This window comes from Ictalurus punctatus, chromosome 16, assembly GCF_001660625.3.
Source record: "Ictalurus punctatus breed USDA103 chromosome 16, Coco_2.0, whole genome shotgun sequence".
NCBI classification, from domain to species: domain Eukaryota; kingdom Metazoa; phylum Chordata; class Actinopteri; order Siluriformes; family Ictaluridae; genus Ictalurus; species Ictalurus punctatus.
The window spans coordinates 9,682,707-9,698,893 of record NC_030431.2 but is presented as its reverse complement, the minus strand read 5'-3'; the positions used below and the strand labels follow the sequence as shown (position 1 = coordinate 9,698,893).

At 36.7% G+C, this 16,187-nt stretch overlaps 1 protein-coding gene across 5 annotated transcripts; it reads right to left on the bottom strand.

Annotated features, from left to right (window-relative positions):
- Positions 1-40: 40 nt before the first annotated feature.
- On the bottom strand, positions 41-9,659 carry prr11 (proline rich 11). 5 transcript variants are annotated; one of them, XR_001814956.3, is made up of 11 exons: positions 9,590-9,659; positions 9,260-9,369; positions 7,981-8,131; positions 7,763-7,885; positions 4,960-5,139; positions 4,723-4,809; positions 4,526-4,638; positions 3,166-3,225; positions 1,722-1,818; positions 1,323-1,625; positions 41-1,181 (listed from the first exon to the last, which is right to left on the bottom strand). XR_001814956.3 is itself a non-coding variant. In XM_017488517.3 (10 exons), exons 1-10 carry the CDS (start codon positions 9,602-9,604, stop codon positions 1,602-1,604), a joined length of 960 nt encoding a protein of 319 aa, XP_017344006.1. In that variant the 5' UTR covers positions 9,605-9,659; the 3' UTR covers positions 41-1,601. The 5 variants fall into 5 exon arrangements, 3 of the variants coding, with proteins under 3 accessions (XP_017344006.1, XP_017344007.1, XP_017344008.1); XR_008398091.1 differs by having other exon boundaries at positions 1,455-1,625; XM_017488517.3 differs by having other exon boundaries at positions 41-1,625.
- Positions 9,660-16,187: the final 6,528 nt, after the last annotated feature.

The following is a 16,187-nucleotide window of genomic DNA, read 5'->3' as shown; positions in this document are numbered from 1 at the left end:
CAGCCATATACCAGAATAAACATACAGCCCCCTCTGAAAGTATTGGATTAGCAAGGCCAATTCTTTATTTTTGCTACACACTGAAGACATTTGTGATTGAGATAAAAAGATGAACATGAGATGATAGATCAGAATTTCAGCTTGCATTTCCTAATATATATATCTAGATCTGTTAAACAATTTAGAACATGACACCTTTTGTTTGAACCCACACGTTTTTTTAAGTGATCAGATATATTGGAACATGTAACTGACAGGTGTTACTTGTTGCCCAGGTGTGCCATGATAGATTGTTTAAACAATTAATAGCACTGAATATCTACTGTTGGATTGATCCCTGGGTTTCACCTGTGAAGAACTAATTTGTTATTAATAAGGATAAACCAACATGAACACCATTCAGCTGTCTGTGGGAGAAAATCAAGCCATTTTGAAGCTGAGAAAAAAGGGGAAATCAATCAGAGCCATTGCACACACATTGGGTACTGCCAATTAAACAATTTTGTTATGTTTGGATGAGAAACATTGTGAGAGCTGTGAAGAAAACCCCCAAAACAACAGTCACTGATATCACCAACAGCCTTCACAGGGCAAGGTGATCCACTATTTGAAGAAAACCTCAAGAACTCATCAGCAGTAAGAACGGGAAGGCCAGACTGGAATTCACAAAGAAATACAGAGATGAGTCGCAAAAGTTTAGGTATTATTTATTTAGGTATTATTTAGGATTAACCAAAGTGATGAACAGGCCAAAGTGTGGACAAAGAAAGGATCTGCTCATGATTCAAAACATACAAGCTCATCGGTCTAGCATGGTGGAGGTAGTGTCATGGCTTGGGCTTGCATGGCTGCTTCTGGAATGAGCTCACTAATCTTTACTGATGATGTAAATCATGATGGTAACAGCAGAATGAATTCAGAAATCAACAGAAACATTCTGTCTGCCAATTTACAGAGAAATGCAACCAGTCTAATTGGGAGGAACTTCATCATGCAACAAGACAATGACCCAAAACAGACTGCCAACTCAACAAAAAACTTCACCAAGTGGAAGGTTTTAGATTGGCCAAGTCAATCACCAGACCTTAAACAAATTGAGCATGCATTTCACATCCTGAAGAGGAGACTGAAGGATGAAAGCCCCAAAACAAATAACAACTGATAGAAGCTGCAGTAAAAACCTGTAAAAAAAGAAAAAAAAGAAACAGTTTGATGATGTCAGTGGATCACCATCTTGATGCAGTTATTGCAAGCAAGTGAAATGTAACCAAATATTAAGTGTTATTTACTTTAAGTCTTTCTGTTCTAGAACCTTTGCTTACCTAAAAATTACGTGATCTGCTAACAAAGGTACCATGTTGGTGCATGTTGTTTAACATCTAGATAAATATCAGGAAATGAAAGCTTAATTTCTCATCTATTGTTTTATATTTGTCTTTTGATCTCAAACTCACGTCTTCAGTGTATAGTAAAAACAATAGAATTGGCCTTGCTCTTCCAATACTTTCAAAGGGGACTATACAATACTCAGTGAGAGCACAATAAATCATTGAAATGTCTGGTTTCTTGATGTCCCATTTTCAGCTGATGGCATACAGTGGTTATGATCCTCCAGGAAAAGCACCCTGTACAAGTAATAACAAGAATAAAACAAGATCTAATTGAAGAATGCTAACACATTTTGATTATATAAGTATTTGTTGTAGCTTACAATTACTTACCTGGCAGTTGTTTTCCAAAACATTGTTAATTAGTGCACTAATGTGTGAATACTTCTCAACATTTTCTTTATTACACAGTGGTGTATCACTTGGAGCTCTGAAAACATAAAACATTGTATTTCTGAAAATTGCCCATCTAAAAACGTGCATATCTTTTGTGCTCAGTTAACTTACAGTCTAATGCAGATTAAATTTTAGATCAGCACTAAAGACATAATATTGTTTGGGGTTCTGAATTCCAGTAGTTCATTTGCATTTCACATACTCCTAAAACTTCAAACTCCCATTACAATTACATTGGGCTAATCCCATACACTTGTTTCTAGAAGATTTTTGAGTGTGTCTGTGGGAATTGTTTCCGATTCAGTCAAAGGAACATTTGTGACGTCAGGCTCAGACACTTATTTTGGACGAGAAGGCCTGATCTCAAAGGTGCTCAGTGTTGGTTGAGGTCAGGGCTATCTCTGGTAAACATATTCAATTAATGGCATACAAATTTCAAAGTAAATAAAGTACTTATGACTTTTTTTAATTAAGTAAACTAATAATACATGTCCCTTTAAATGAATAGCTGTTGAAGCATGCTGCCACTTGGGGCTGTATCATTACCTGCTGCATGCCTCTAATTCATATAGCCACTGTTGTGGAATCACTGTTTTCACGGCAAGGGGGAGACAGTGTGATGCTCTGAGCAGTGTTCTGCTGGGAAACCCTGGGTCCTGGCATTCATGTGGATGTTACTTTGACACATACCACCTACTTAAACATTCTTGCAGACCAAGTACACCCCTTCATTCCCTAATGGCTGTGGCTTCTTTCAGCAGGATAATGCATCCTGCCACACTTCACAAATTGTTCAGGAATGGTTTGAGCAACATGACAAAGAGTTCTAGGCGTTAACTTGGCCTCCAAATTCCCCAGATCTTGATCCGATCAAGCATCTGTGGGATGTGCTAGACAAACAAGCCCAATCCACGGAGGCCCCACCTTGAATGTTACAGGGCTTAAAGGATCTGTTGCTAGTGTCTTGGTGCCAGATACCTCAGCACACCTTCAGAGGTCTTGTGGAGTCCATGCCTCGGCATGTCAGAGCTGTTTTGGTGGCACAAGGGGGACTCAAACAATATTAGTCAGGTGATTTTAATGTTACGGCTGATCTGTGTAGATTATGTATGAATTTCACTGCATATGAAAACATGTCAAAACACGTGCCAATTATTCTAAAGAACAATTCCAAATCACACTTTACATAAACACATGTACTCCTGCTTATTCATGCAATTATCAGTTCACCCAATCTTGTGGCATGAGGGTGACTGTCGAAAACGGGGAGTGATTACCAGAGACGATGTTTCAGGGGGAAAGGGGTCATTATTAATTTTTACATGTGGGAACCGCCGTAAAAAGCAAATGAACAGTTAATAACAAACGCAGATTCAATTACCGGTCAATTGGGATTTTTCTAAGTTGGAAGCGTAGTTTCATGGGGCTTTTGCTTGATGATCTATAGTCAGAAACAAGGAATAGCATGTTTTAGAAAAATGACACAATCAAATTAATCAAATAGCTGCCCCATAGCTGATCACTTTCAAACAGTATTTGAACAATATTTGAAGTGCAAGTCCCTTCTGATTAGCATAAGAGAGCCATGGCTGTGGCTGTGGCTTTCTACTAGCCTGTTTTCTTCGTATATTTAATGCCAACTGATGTTAATTTTGTTATTGTTTAGCTCAAGTATCCTTTCCATGGATGTGTCTAAACCTGACAAAAGGATGCATGAGTACAGAGATGAGGTTTTGAGTCTCAAGCCAATGACTTGAGATACACTCAAGTCGCTTATGACTCAACATTTTATTTACTGCATTGTAACTTAGGTCATAACAACAGACCAACTGATGGAACAGTCATTGTTCATTTGGGATAGACAGGTATCGGGTCTTCCAGCACAAGTGTTTGTGCACATTTTGTGTTCAATGAAATGGTTTGAAGCATAATGTCTGTACAAGAAAGGACTTAACAATTACTATTGGCTTCTGCCTCATGCAATCTTAAAGTCCTATTTTTTACAGACATTACACACCATCCAATATCATTGAACACAAAATGTGCACAAACACTTGTGCTGGAAGACCCGACACCTGTCTATCCCAAATGAACAATGACTGTTCCATCAGTTGGTCTGTTGTTTCCTTGGAGTACAAAGGCATTTAAATACAAGATAAAAAGAGAATGGCTACCTAAATGTACAGAAATATAACCAAAATGGGGAACATCAAATATATATTCATCTATCAGATAAAGACCAAGAAAGGTTTGTCAATGATAATACAAGTTAGCGTGCTGACATGCTATTTAACACAGCACATTGAGGTAGGTTATGGTTCATTCTTAAAGTCTATTACAGTGTAGCTAACACAATAACTTTTCTAGGTGTTGTTTTCTCAGTTTCTCTGCTATTTTCCACTAATACAGGAAAGAGTGTATTTTTTGTCTTGTTTTAAGCTTCCAATGGTAACTTGCTAGTTTGCTTCTGTATTCAGGCTACTAGTGTGGTCTATTATGGCACAATAAAAATTAAGGTGCACTTAAATTCTTGCCACTGATAATATTCACTTTCATTTTCATTTTGTCTTTCTAACATTTACCTCTCTCTCACTCACTGCATCAATGAAAAATGTATTAAGACTAGAACGTAATTCTTCGCCTTGAGGCCCTGGACTCGACTGAGAGTGGACAAATCTTGATGACTCAGACTCATTAATATTGGTCAATAGTGTCATACTGAAGTGTAATACTGAACTCACCTGCCTGGGCTACGCCTCTTTGTCGAGGGGAAGCTGCACTGAACACGTCTTAAACTGACCTTCTGTAGGTCTGCTAGAGTGACCATGGGGGCTCTTTTTCCATCCGGTGACATCTGCAAAAAAAACTCTCATTCTCAATATCTCTTATAAATATGAAGTTCAACAACAAGGTGACAAAATAAGTCATGATTCCTCACCAAAACTTTATTATTAGCAGTTACTTTTCTTAGCTGCACTGCCTGCAGATCCTTAAGAGTTACAGCAACACATCGATCAACCTTCTCCTGAATGGATAAAGTGACCAAGATCAGTAATAACAATACTAGTATTTGTGGCCCTTTTTACTGTCTTTGTAAACTACTGCTGGGTAATATTTTTAATGACACAAACAGAAATGGAAAACTATTACTTTTTTATAATTTATGGGTTAGTACCTGCAATGATGAGTGACTGGTCCTGCTTTTAGATACTAAAGGCAGTCTCTGTGGCACTTGAATAGCTGGTGGTGGTGGTGGAGGTGGAGGAGGAGGTGGAAGTGGTGGGGAGGGAAGAAGAGCAATAGGTGGTGCAACAGTTGTACCATGGCAGCCGGAGCATCTTGACTCAGGAGATAACTATATGCATAGATGGAAACACAATAAAGGCAAAGACACAATGCTTTGAACTGTTCTCTGGTATATTACAATAATCATTGTAATTTTAAAACCAACAATTATATTTGAGTGCAAACTTTTGAATCACTGTGGTTTCCTATTTGCCTTTTCCTTGCCAAGAACTAATAATAAAGACATCATGATCTCATATGTATAACCTATAAAAGAGTTCCCCACAACATCTCACTTGTCCTCTGGCCATTTTTGTGATCCTGAATGACCCAGATGAGCATAATGGTCTACCAATCATTCATAGAACCATGGTTACATAAATATCCTTTCATTCTATTCCTTTTATTGGGGACCACCAGGGCAGCATTCTATGGGACTATGGAACACTTCCTGTTGCCACAGATTGTTTGAAAATAACAGGCATCAATAAAATCATGACTGAGGCTAAGAATCACTCTCTTAATTCTTAATTCAGACTGTTTATGCCGTATTCCACTGGGGGTAAAGATCACTCAAACTTGCTGCAGAGCACATGGTTGCGACAGAGCAACATTCCGTCTGTAAAATTTGATGAAGGGTTATGGTGTTTTACATTGTTTGTAGTTTTGCCTGTAGGATGCCTGTAGCCATTGCACTTGCAGTTATCGCTATCATCTCATTAGGAACTAGGAACAACTGTGCCCAATGTTAGGAAGACAACCTACATTCACTTGCACAGCATATGATTTGCAACCCATTGGGTCAGCCCTTTATATTGAACTGCATGCCGTGCAGAATTACATGCTCGGCTTCAGCATCCAGTACCACTATTGAAACCATCAGTGTCTGTACCAGAGTTATTAATCTCAGCCTTAGTGCTTCTGCATCTGCTGTTACAGACAGTATACAGTATGCTCTTTTTAAAAGCTCTAGCGTTTGAGTTTGTTTAAAAGCTCTTTAATGCAGTCAATACGTTATTGGGTAGAGTATACACTTGTTTGGGAGACAATACCATGAGTAATACCATGCATTCGATCAGCATTGTTGAGTGGAAGATCTAGCCAAATGCTGCATTCCACTTACTTTGGAATTGGAAAGTCAGAGCTCAGAATGACATCATTTTTGACCTTCGTACATTCTAGGTACAAAGTGGGAAAAAACATGGACAATTCCAGGTTGGTCTTTTCTTAGCAACCAGTTAGCCAGAAAACTGTGATGAGTGTCATATATTTATCTCCTCAAAACAGCAAACTGTATAGTCCATGCTATAAATCAGTCCATACGAGATTTCATATAATTTTTTTTGTGGTTCTTCATTGTATGCTTGATTTTGTTGTGGCTTTTTTCAAACATTGAGATGCAACTTGTGGAGTTTTTTGTGGAAAACTATGTGAATTTGTCAAAATTGCAATTGCACGAAATAGTTTTTTTTGTGTGTGTGTAAATGAGACATTTTAGCTGTACTCTCTCCGGTCAACCTCAATATTGAACTCCAATCCAGAATACACTGCAGCCTACAAACATGGCTGCACAGTCCACAACACCGGCTCAAGGTCACCAGAATTCTAATCACACACAGCTGTTGCCAATTTACACACACACACACACACACACACACCCTTTATATAGAGACACCCATTCAAAACCTTGTGAAATAAACATTCAGTTGCTGTTGTCTCTGACTTTACTAAGCCATTAGTTTATTATTGTTATCCAGGTTTTGACTCTGGTTACTGTCCTTTTAAATTCTGGTTTGTTCTACGATATCCTGTTTGTTGATCTCCTGACCCTCTGCCTGCTTTTGACTCTGAGCTTGCCTTTTGTTTTGGAACTGTCTGCCGATCCTCTATTAAAAGACTGTCTAACTGCAATTGCATATGTCTCAGCCTCTCTGATGCGTCTTCGTCCAAATCTGTGGTAATTTTGAAAAATTGCAATCTCCTTTTGAATATTGCGGAGTTTGCTTGATTTTGCGTTGGAGGGACTGATTAAACAAGCAAATATGTCTGTATGTTGATTGATTTAAAGCAAATATGAGTATGAGGTGCTACTTTGTTTATTTCTGATGTTGTGCACAGCCATGTTGATTTGACATCATTCCTTGAATTCAGAAGAACATGAGTTGTTCTTAGTTGTTCAACTATGAAGTTGAGAAAACTACCCTGAGTTCCGGAGTAGGAATTTTGAGTTGAGGTCACACACTGTCAAGTGAGAGTTTACAAAATTCTGATTTCCCAACGAGTAATTACAAAGCTTGAACACTGTTTTTTTTTTACTAGTCAGAAGCTCATAAAAATTGTAATTCCAGCATGATATGAAAACACTATTACAGTATATCTAAAAGGAAAAAAGGCATTACAAGAAGTTGAAAATGTACCATCTTGAAGACATTTCAAGAATGGTGGGTTACAAATAAGTGGATCCAATAACTGCTCAGATGATATGCAAAGAATTTGGAGGCACTTTAGGGAAAACACTGGGCATACAAATTATTAGAGAATATATTACATAATTGCTTGCACATTGTTAGGAAATGCATGCCTTTGAACTGGTATTTATATAATTTGTTTAAAAATAATTTATTTTAATGCTGTCATAAGGGTTAGTAAAGTTGTGTACTTGGTATATTAAATTAGCCATAGGTTCTACTAACCAGAGCATTAGTACGCAGCAGCTGTAATTCCTTCTGAAGCTCCTCCACCTTCTGATGAAGAATTTCCACTCTCTGGGCATGAAATCTCCAGAAAAATAAAACACTGCAAAATCCAGTCCAGATCTTCAAAAGAAATAATTAGGAAATTGGTGACATCTCTATGCAGTGGTCGAGGCATGTTTGTCAGCACTGACTTGGCACTCATTACTGACACTTACCTGACTGATTCTGTGCTGACATTGTTGCATAACTTTCCAAACTGTATTCAACAACCTTCCGTTTCTTAGAGAGAAGGATAGTCTCTCAGTGTTCTTATTACAGGTCTTTACAACCAGCTCCACCTTTGTTCTGTCAACTGAATTCTTTTTACTATAACAAAAGAAATAAGCAAAAAAAAAAAAAGTACAAAGGAGAATGACAGTGAATACATGCACAAAAATGAGAGAACACAATACTTATAAAATAAATACTTATACAATTTTAAAGACTATCGAAGTTTATCTGTGATTATTGTGTATCTGTGAAGCATCCATGTCATTTTAAATGTATAGTAGTCAAGGTAACTGGACTTAACCTTTGTGGATTATTTGGGTCAAAATGGACCATAAAAAATTATTTAGAGTGGAACTGCACTAAAATGTTTTTTCCCCCCAACTTGAAATGTTATATGTTTGGCTCATTTTCTCTATTGAACACAAAAAAGGTCAACCAAATAGGTGAATTCACTGTTAATTACCTCTATGTTAAACAGGTAATTAAAACATAGATATATATTAAAAATTCGTCATTTAAATGTTAGCCCAAGAGTAATTAAATGTAGCATAAAGAAACAGAATGATCCTTACTTAAAGAAGACACAACGACTTTGGAAAGGACAGGAAGGAAAAGAGAAAAGGACAGACTTCCTGAGATTTATTTATACAGCAAAGGGTTTACCCCTGACCAAAGGATCATGACCAATGAAATAACTCTTTCTAGAGGGAGAGCGCTGATCAGCATGGTACAGCATATGGAAGGGAATTGTAGGGTGAAAGAGATGCTGAAAGTCCAATCCTATCATTTAATAATATCATGACTAGCAGTTAGTGACAGTGCATTATTAAAATCTACATTTTTACTAAAATCATAATTTATCCTATACATGACTATGGTGAGTGATCTGACCGAAACGTCTTCAACATGATACCAGAAGTCCAGTCGCCTTGACTAACTACTTCTAGGACTCATATGGACGCCTCTACTGTATACTTCAATTCAATTCATTTTAATTTGTATAGTGCTTTTTACAACGGTCATTGTCTCAAAGCAGCTTTACAGAAATATATAAACACAGGATACAGATTTAAGTGTGTGGATTAATCCCAATTGAGCAAGACGGTGGCGACGGTGCCAAGGAAAAACTCACTGAGATGTTAAGAGAGGAACCAGACTCAGAAGGGAACCCATCCTCATCTGGCTAACAACAGAAAGTGTTACAACGGATCGAGTGATACTCACACGTTTACTTGACTGTCACATGATGGAGTTAATGACTGCTTGGCCTTCATGGCCAAACGTCGGCTGCTGCCATTCTTTTTCCTGCGCTTCTGAAAGTGTCTGCTTAGTCGCTAAGAAGGAAGTAAACATACTGAAAACAGTTAGACTAACATACTGTTATTACTATTACTGACGTTGCAAACAGGCAAGCTATGCAAATTATTGCAAAGGTTGCAGAAACGAGTTAATTTACATAAAAGCTATTTGCATTATTAAGGTAAAAATATGACTATCACAGTCTATAGATTCAATCTGGTTACACAAAACCGATATATAATACAGTAAGCATACCCCGAAACCAGCCATTCTAAGCAGATGTCCACCGCTGGATTTTCAAAAATACTTCCGGAATTCTTCTCAGCCAACCACATAGCGCTTTACAAACAGCTCCCCGATCTGCACCTTCTGATTGGTTAGTGAAGTTTCGCTCTCCTCCACCAACTAGCGTTTTATTGGTTACCGCATCAACAGAGTAAACCAGTTAAAAGAGTTAAAGCCTGATTCTCGCTACTTGATAAACGAAGCTAAATTAAATTCCGCTATCACTCTCCAATACAAAAATAAATCTTAAATCTATATTTAGAAATCAATGCTAAATATCTGTTTAACGGTAACTCCGTCGGGTGTTTACTTTATTAATGAATGACACGTCGCGCATTTTACGGTTAGGTTTAAAGTTGTGGAACGTCCGAGAGACCCAGTAGTTCCTGTTCTCACCTACATTATACCTGCGGTAAACAGTTAGTGTGTCCCAAATGACATACTATACACTACTTAAACTATGCACTATACACTCTGTCGTCTAGTGTGTGAATTTTAGGGTACACAGTAAAATCCCTAGTGTTGAATTAACACCCAGAGTGGTGTTTCACTTAGGGGTGTACTCACTTTTGTTGCCAGCGGTTTAGATATTAATGGCTGTGTGTTGAGTTATTTTGAGGGGACAGCAAATTTACACTGTTACACAAGCTGTACACTCACTACTTTACATTGTAGCAAAGTATCATTTCTTCAGTGTTGGCACATGAAAAGATATAATATAATATTTACAAAAACGTGAGGGGTGTACTCACTTTTGTGAGATACTGTAAATGTAAGCTCTCTGCTCATGGTCACGGTTAATTGAATTAAAATAATAGCAATGAGAAATACTGTTTGTTAATTGATAAATAAACAAGCATAAAATGTTTATTTTTAAATCTCAAACAATAAAGAGTCCTAATTAAAAGTAGACTAACATAAGCATGATTCATATTAGGAAAAAGAAGGCTAATAGCCTTCTAAGGAAATAGCCTTCTAATAGAGATGCACCGATACTATTATGTTAATCAATCTATGTTCTATAACATGTAAAACCTGAACATGAAAGGAATATTCTAAAATCGACTCATGTAAAAACCTTAATCACAGTACTGTCTTATTCAGAATAAGGTCAATGATTAGATTATTGCTGTCCATGTAAACATAGTCATTGACTGAATTCTAAAAAACCTCCTGTTAGGCTCACATTCACTCACCACAAACAAAAGCATTTCTGCTTCATCACTGACATCAAACTGGTAATATATAGGCCTAATATAAACCTTTTTTTGATGATATTAACTCATATTAACATTAACTGCATATGAAACATACTACTCTACCAATATTTTTCTGTGCAATATATACTATTTTTTGTCACTCATCTTCATTTAAATCATCCAACGGTGCACTGGCGCATTAATGCAGTGCGGGAGCAGCGCGCGAATAGCGTGGGGGGTGGGGATGGGGGGATTAGACTCGACACTACTGATTCACTACTGCTCACTTCCGGTGTTTTGTCGTCATTCCACACAAGAGACATCGTCTTTACACACAGGACGAAATCAATGTGTTTTTCCCACCCTCTTTTGATTGACAGTAAATAATCAGCCCTGATCATTGTATGTTTTTAAATTATCGGCTGAAATTATTAGCGGGAAAGATATCCTTTACATTGGTGCATCTCTACCTACTAAGCTTAATGTCAAATTGATATTAAATGCAACCCATAGTAATTAAACATTATTTCATTTCACATTTTATTTATATTTTATAAATTTATTTTAATATCTATTTTTTATATTAAATGACTTATTTATAACTAAGCACATTTTCTGTCTTTACATTTTATTCGTTTTTTTGTTTATCAATTTTAGATGAGGGCCCTCAGTACAGCGTTGCCATGTCTGCTGATAATATTGTGTTTTCTGGAGGATTTAATCAAAACATGAAAACTGGAGTTGACTTACCTAGTGAAATCTGGCAACCCTGAGTTTAAATGAAGTGAATGCGCTATTAGAGTTGGTGAAGAGAGTGAAGGGAGAGCAGCAGCGTGCTGTATGTTTACAGATTAAACAGTTGCTACTCTTGATTATGATTGGTGAGGAATTATTTAATTAAGAAGTTTGAATTACACCCACCTTATAGCATTAGAATTATTATTAATTTACTGGCACCTGACGCTGCTGTGGCTACACGAGCAGGTCACAGTCGCAGGTTCAGGGCATTTTGCGGGATCAATAAAAGATGGCAGTTTGTGAGATCGGAGAGTTGAGAGAAGCAGATGATTACAGTGTTACTCTTGTCATCATAATGGCTTTTTTTTTGCAGTATTTACACACTTGTTCGGTCGACTGAGGGGATGAATTCAGTGTGAAAGTAACTGTTGTGAGGTGTATATGCATTTCGGACTTCCTGTAATTTGTATTCCAATTGTATTATACAACTCGAACAGGTGCTCCTATATATTTATTGACGGTCGCACAAAGTACTTTTCAGTCGCAAATGCGAGTGAAATGGTTGCACTATAGAGCCCTGAGAATGTAAGGGAAAATTTAAAATGGCATCCAATCCTGAACAGGGAGGAATGGAGGGATAGGTGAGACATTGACTCTGGTTCATGGGCGTTGCTAGACCCTTTGCACAAGCCCCAGTAAAATTTTGTTGTGCCCCAGGTAAATTGTCTGATAAATCATTGTCTGATGAGGTACACTCTAAAAAGTAATACAGGGGACCTATTACAATAACATAATGAAATGCGTGTTTGCAAGATAAAAAAATAAATAAATAAAAAAATTACTGATTTAATTAAACCTTTTAAGTTGCAAACATTATTTTGATGGGTTGTGTTGACATAATAATGTTGATAATTACATCAACTTAAACTTGTGTGTAATTTAAACTGAAATTTATGCATTAATTGAATTAAAACAAATTGTAAGTTGTAGTAACAATGAAATTGGCTTGATAATTTTTCTCCAACTTGAGGTCAGGATTGCAAGTCCCCTCCCCTACCCACTTAACATGCCTGGACAAATTCAGACAGATAAGACTGTGTTAGAGGACCTGTAGATGGAACAAATACTATACAAAGGACATTTCAAGGTGAGAATCATTTCATTTACAAATATATTCTACTAAAGCAATACATTTGGGCATATTCTCAGTTGTGATATGACCAATAGTGGACTCGTGTAAAGGTTTGGCTAAACCTGCTAATATAGTTGATGGATTATGTTGTACTACTATACGTAGCTTAAATTCTGCGCCTTATCCTTCTCAACCCTCAAGTCGTGACAGATGTGAATGTTCAGGATAGGGAACTGTCTAACTGATGATGGTTGAGATGATAATGATGTGAGAGATCTACCAAACTTCAATGGAAAAAAAAATATAAATTTGTGTTGTTATTTTCAAGATTTATTGTGTCCTTGAATATTGTGTGTTATTGGGTCTGGATTAAACGATGAACCTGACAATATCTAAATAAATGTGACCTTGGAAGGTTATATTTGGAAGCGAGGGTAGAAAATGGAACAAAAGACTCAATCACTAAATTTGACAAGGCTTAGATTTCTCCACTGAATATACAGTAGGCTGAGTCTAACTGAGCAGGAAGGAATAGATGATTCTTGCATATAGGACACCTTATGGAGAGGTCTAAGAAACCAAAAATGTCTAAACTAAAACCAAATCTTGAGGATGGTTGCTACAACTGGACATTGAATATACAGTGAAATAGATTTGGAGAAAGCAAGGGCTGGGAGGGATGATGATGTACAAGAATTTGCATTTAAAATACACCAAACAACCTTTGGGTTCTGAAGACAATAAAGTACTTTTGAAATGTTTGCAGCCCAATAGAAAATCAGAAACCTGAAGTTGACTAGATCTAGATGACTAGATCAGTCTGTCTATATTCTGAAAACGAACTTTGGTAAAAAATAAAAAAAAGAAGAAAAAGTTACTAACTAAAGTTATTCTACCTGCGAGAGAAAGAAAAATCAAATTTCATTTTTTAAGATCTAGTTTTAACTTATCAACCAATTGTACAAAGTTATCTTTATAAAGCTTAGGAAATCCCTCTGTGATGTTTAACCCTAAATATTTGAAACACAATGTGGACAACTGGAAAGGTAGATCAGTACCCATAATCTGAAGGGCCTTATTGTTTATGGGAAAACATATACTTAAAAAAAAATCAGAAAAACCTGAAAAAGTTCCTCAAAATATTAACTTTCTGGGGAATACCTAAAATTGGCTCCAAAAGGTATAACAGCATGTCATCAGTATATAGGGACATTGTGTTCTATGCCCCCACTGTAGATGCCAGTAAAATACTGAGTGTTAACATAATTGATATGGGTTCAGTAGCTAAAGTGAAAAGTAATGTGCTGAGAGGGCAGCCTTGTCCTGTGCCCCTTAATGGGGGAAAATACTTTTTTACAGCCACTTGAGGGTAGGAGTATAGTAACTTAATCAAATATATAAAATTGGAACCAAAGCCGAATCTTTCCATAAATATTTCCACTCCACCCTGTCAAACGCTGTTTCTGCATCTAATGAAATAATTACTTGAGCGACAGGGTCCTGAGAAAGTTTAAAAGAATGGACTACCCCAAATAAACTATGGATATTACTGAAAGAAAGTTGGCCCCTAACAAATCCTCTTTGGTCCTTTGAAATCAAATTCTTCATTACTGTGTCTAAATGTGATGCAGGTATTTTGGCCAAAATTTTAATGTCAGCATTTAGAAGTGAAATTGGCCTATAGGTGCTACATTCGAAGGGATCCATTCCAGGCTTTAACAGAAGTATGATGAATGCTTCAATCAACAGCCTTTCTCAAAGAGTCCTCAAACATATCAAGAAGAATAGGAGCTAATTTAAGTGAAAATTTCTTACTGTATAAAATTATATCATGTAACCATCAGGACCAGGAGACATTCTGCTCTGCATTGTTGTAAATTTTCTTCTGTTTCTATGTGCTTATCCAAACTAGTTTTTTTATTTTTGTATTTTTTTATATTTTTTTTTACAGAATTAAGAATGGGGATATCTATGTTATTTAAAAATTCCAACATTTCAAAATTAGATTCAGGACTTTCAGAATAATTAATTTACTATTTACAATTAATTCACTAGAGCTATTATGAATTTGAGGTATAAGTTGACAAGCAGCCTTAGATTTTAACTGATGAGCTTTTGGCATCCTGCTTTTTCTCCATATACATAGCTTCTAGAATGTAATAGGTACTGTACAGTTTTGTTGGTTGATATGAGGCTATACTGAACCTGAAGTTTCAAGTTCTCCTTATATAATCCAGGTGAGGGAGTCCTAGGGTACCGCGATCTAAGTTTCTGATAGATTAAATTAAATCATTCTTTTTCTGTTTACGTAGCTTATTAAGAGTTTAACTATATTACAGTTTTTATCCTCTGATAACTACTTTAAGTGTCTCCCCCAATGTGGATGCTGACACTGATTCTGTGAATGTACAAAATGCAGGATTTAATAACAAGGCTGTGTTATGGTGCTATAATGAATATAAAACATTACAAAACGTTCAGTTTTCTTCACTATGCTTGCTTCAACAACTAAAACAAGCTGCAGGGGTCTAAACTGCATAACTCCCTATTATCAAGTTTCTTATGTCTACTTTCTTGAAAGACCCCAAACCACAGTACTTACTTTAATTGCACCACAGTGTCATTGTTACACATTGTATTGGATAGGATTTAAAGCAACAAACAAAAATGTTCATAGCATGTATCCCTTAAATTCACATAATTTTAAGGTTTACGCTTTGCAAATATCATGTGCCAGCCTTTAATCTTGGGTAAGGTTGTGTTGATTATAGAATGCCTCTGCAGCCTCTGGCATATTGAATGTGAGGATTTCCTTCCCGAATTTCACTCGAAGACAGGCAGGGTACAGCAACTGAAACTTTCTGATAAAAGGATTGTTTGACTCCTTTGAATCCAGCATGTTTCTTCGCTAAGGTTGTGCTCATGTCCAGGTAGTCTCAGTGGCAGTCCGATATATTTAAGTTCATGCAGTTTGCCCCAGCGAAGTGCCTTTTCTTTTCTGAAATCCATGCAAGCAAACAGTGGAGGTTGCCCTGCTCTAGGTTTCTTCCTCATATCGTCTTAGGGAGTTTTTCCTCGCCACCGGCTTCCTGTGCATTTGTGGATTTTGAAACATTTCTAGCATCAAGAGTGCACACAAATCCACAAATAGGTGGACTTGATCCACAAATGAATGCCAGGCAGAGTTGTGTTTGTGACATGAAAACATATTTGTAAAAAAAAAAAAAATTATTTTGTGCAAATCTCATTTTATTTATTTGTGAATTTAATTCACTTTTGTGAAACTCCTAACATATATTTGTGGTTCTTATTCTATTTATTTGTGAATTTATTTCATTTTTTGAATCTCGCTACATTAATTTATGGATCATAATCTATTTCTTTGCAATTATGAAACAATTCTAACCCCATAGTAGTAGTTTCTGACCAAAAAGAAGCCCAGCCTGCCTGTCGCTGAGTGTGAGAGCAGTTAGTGTGAGAAGTGGGAGAGAATGAGGGA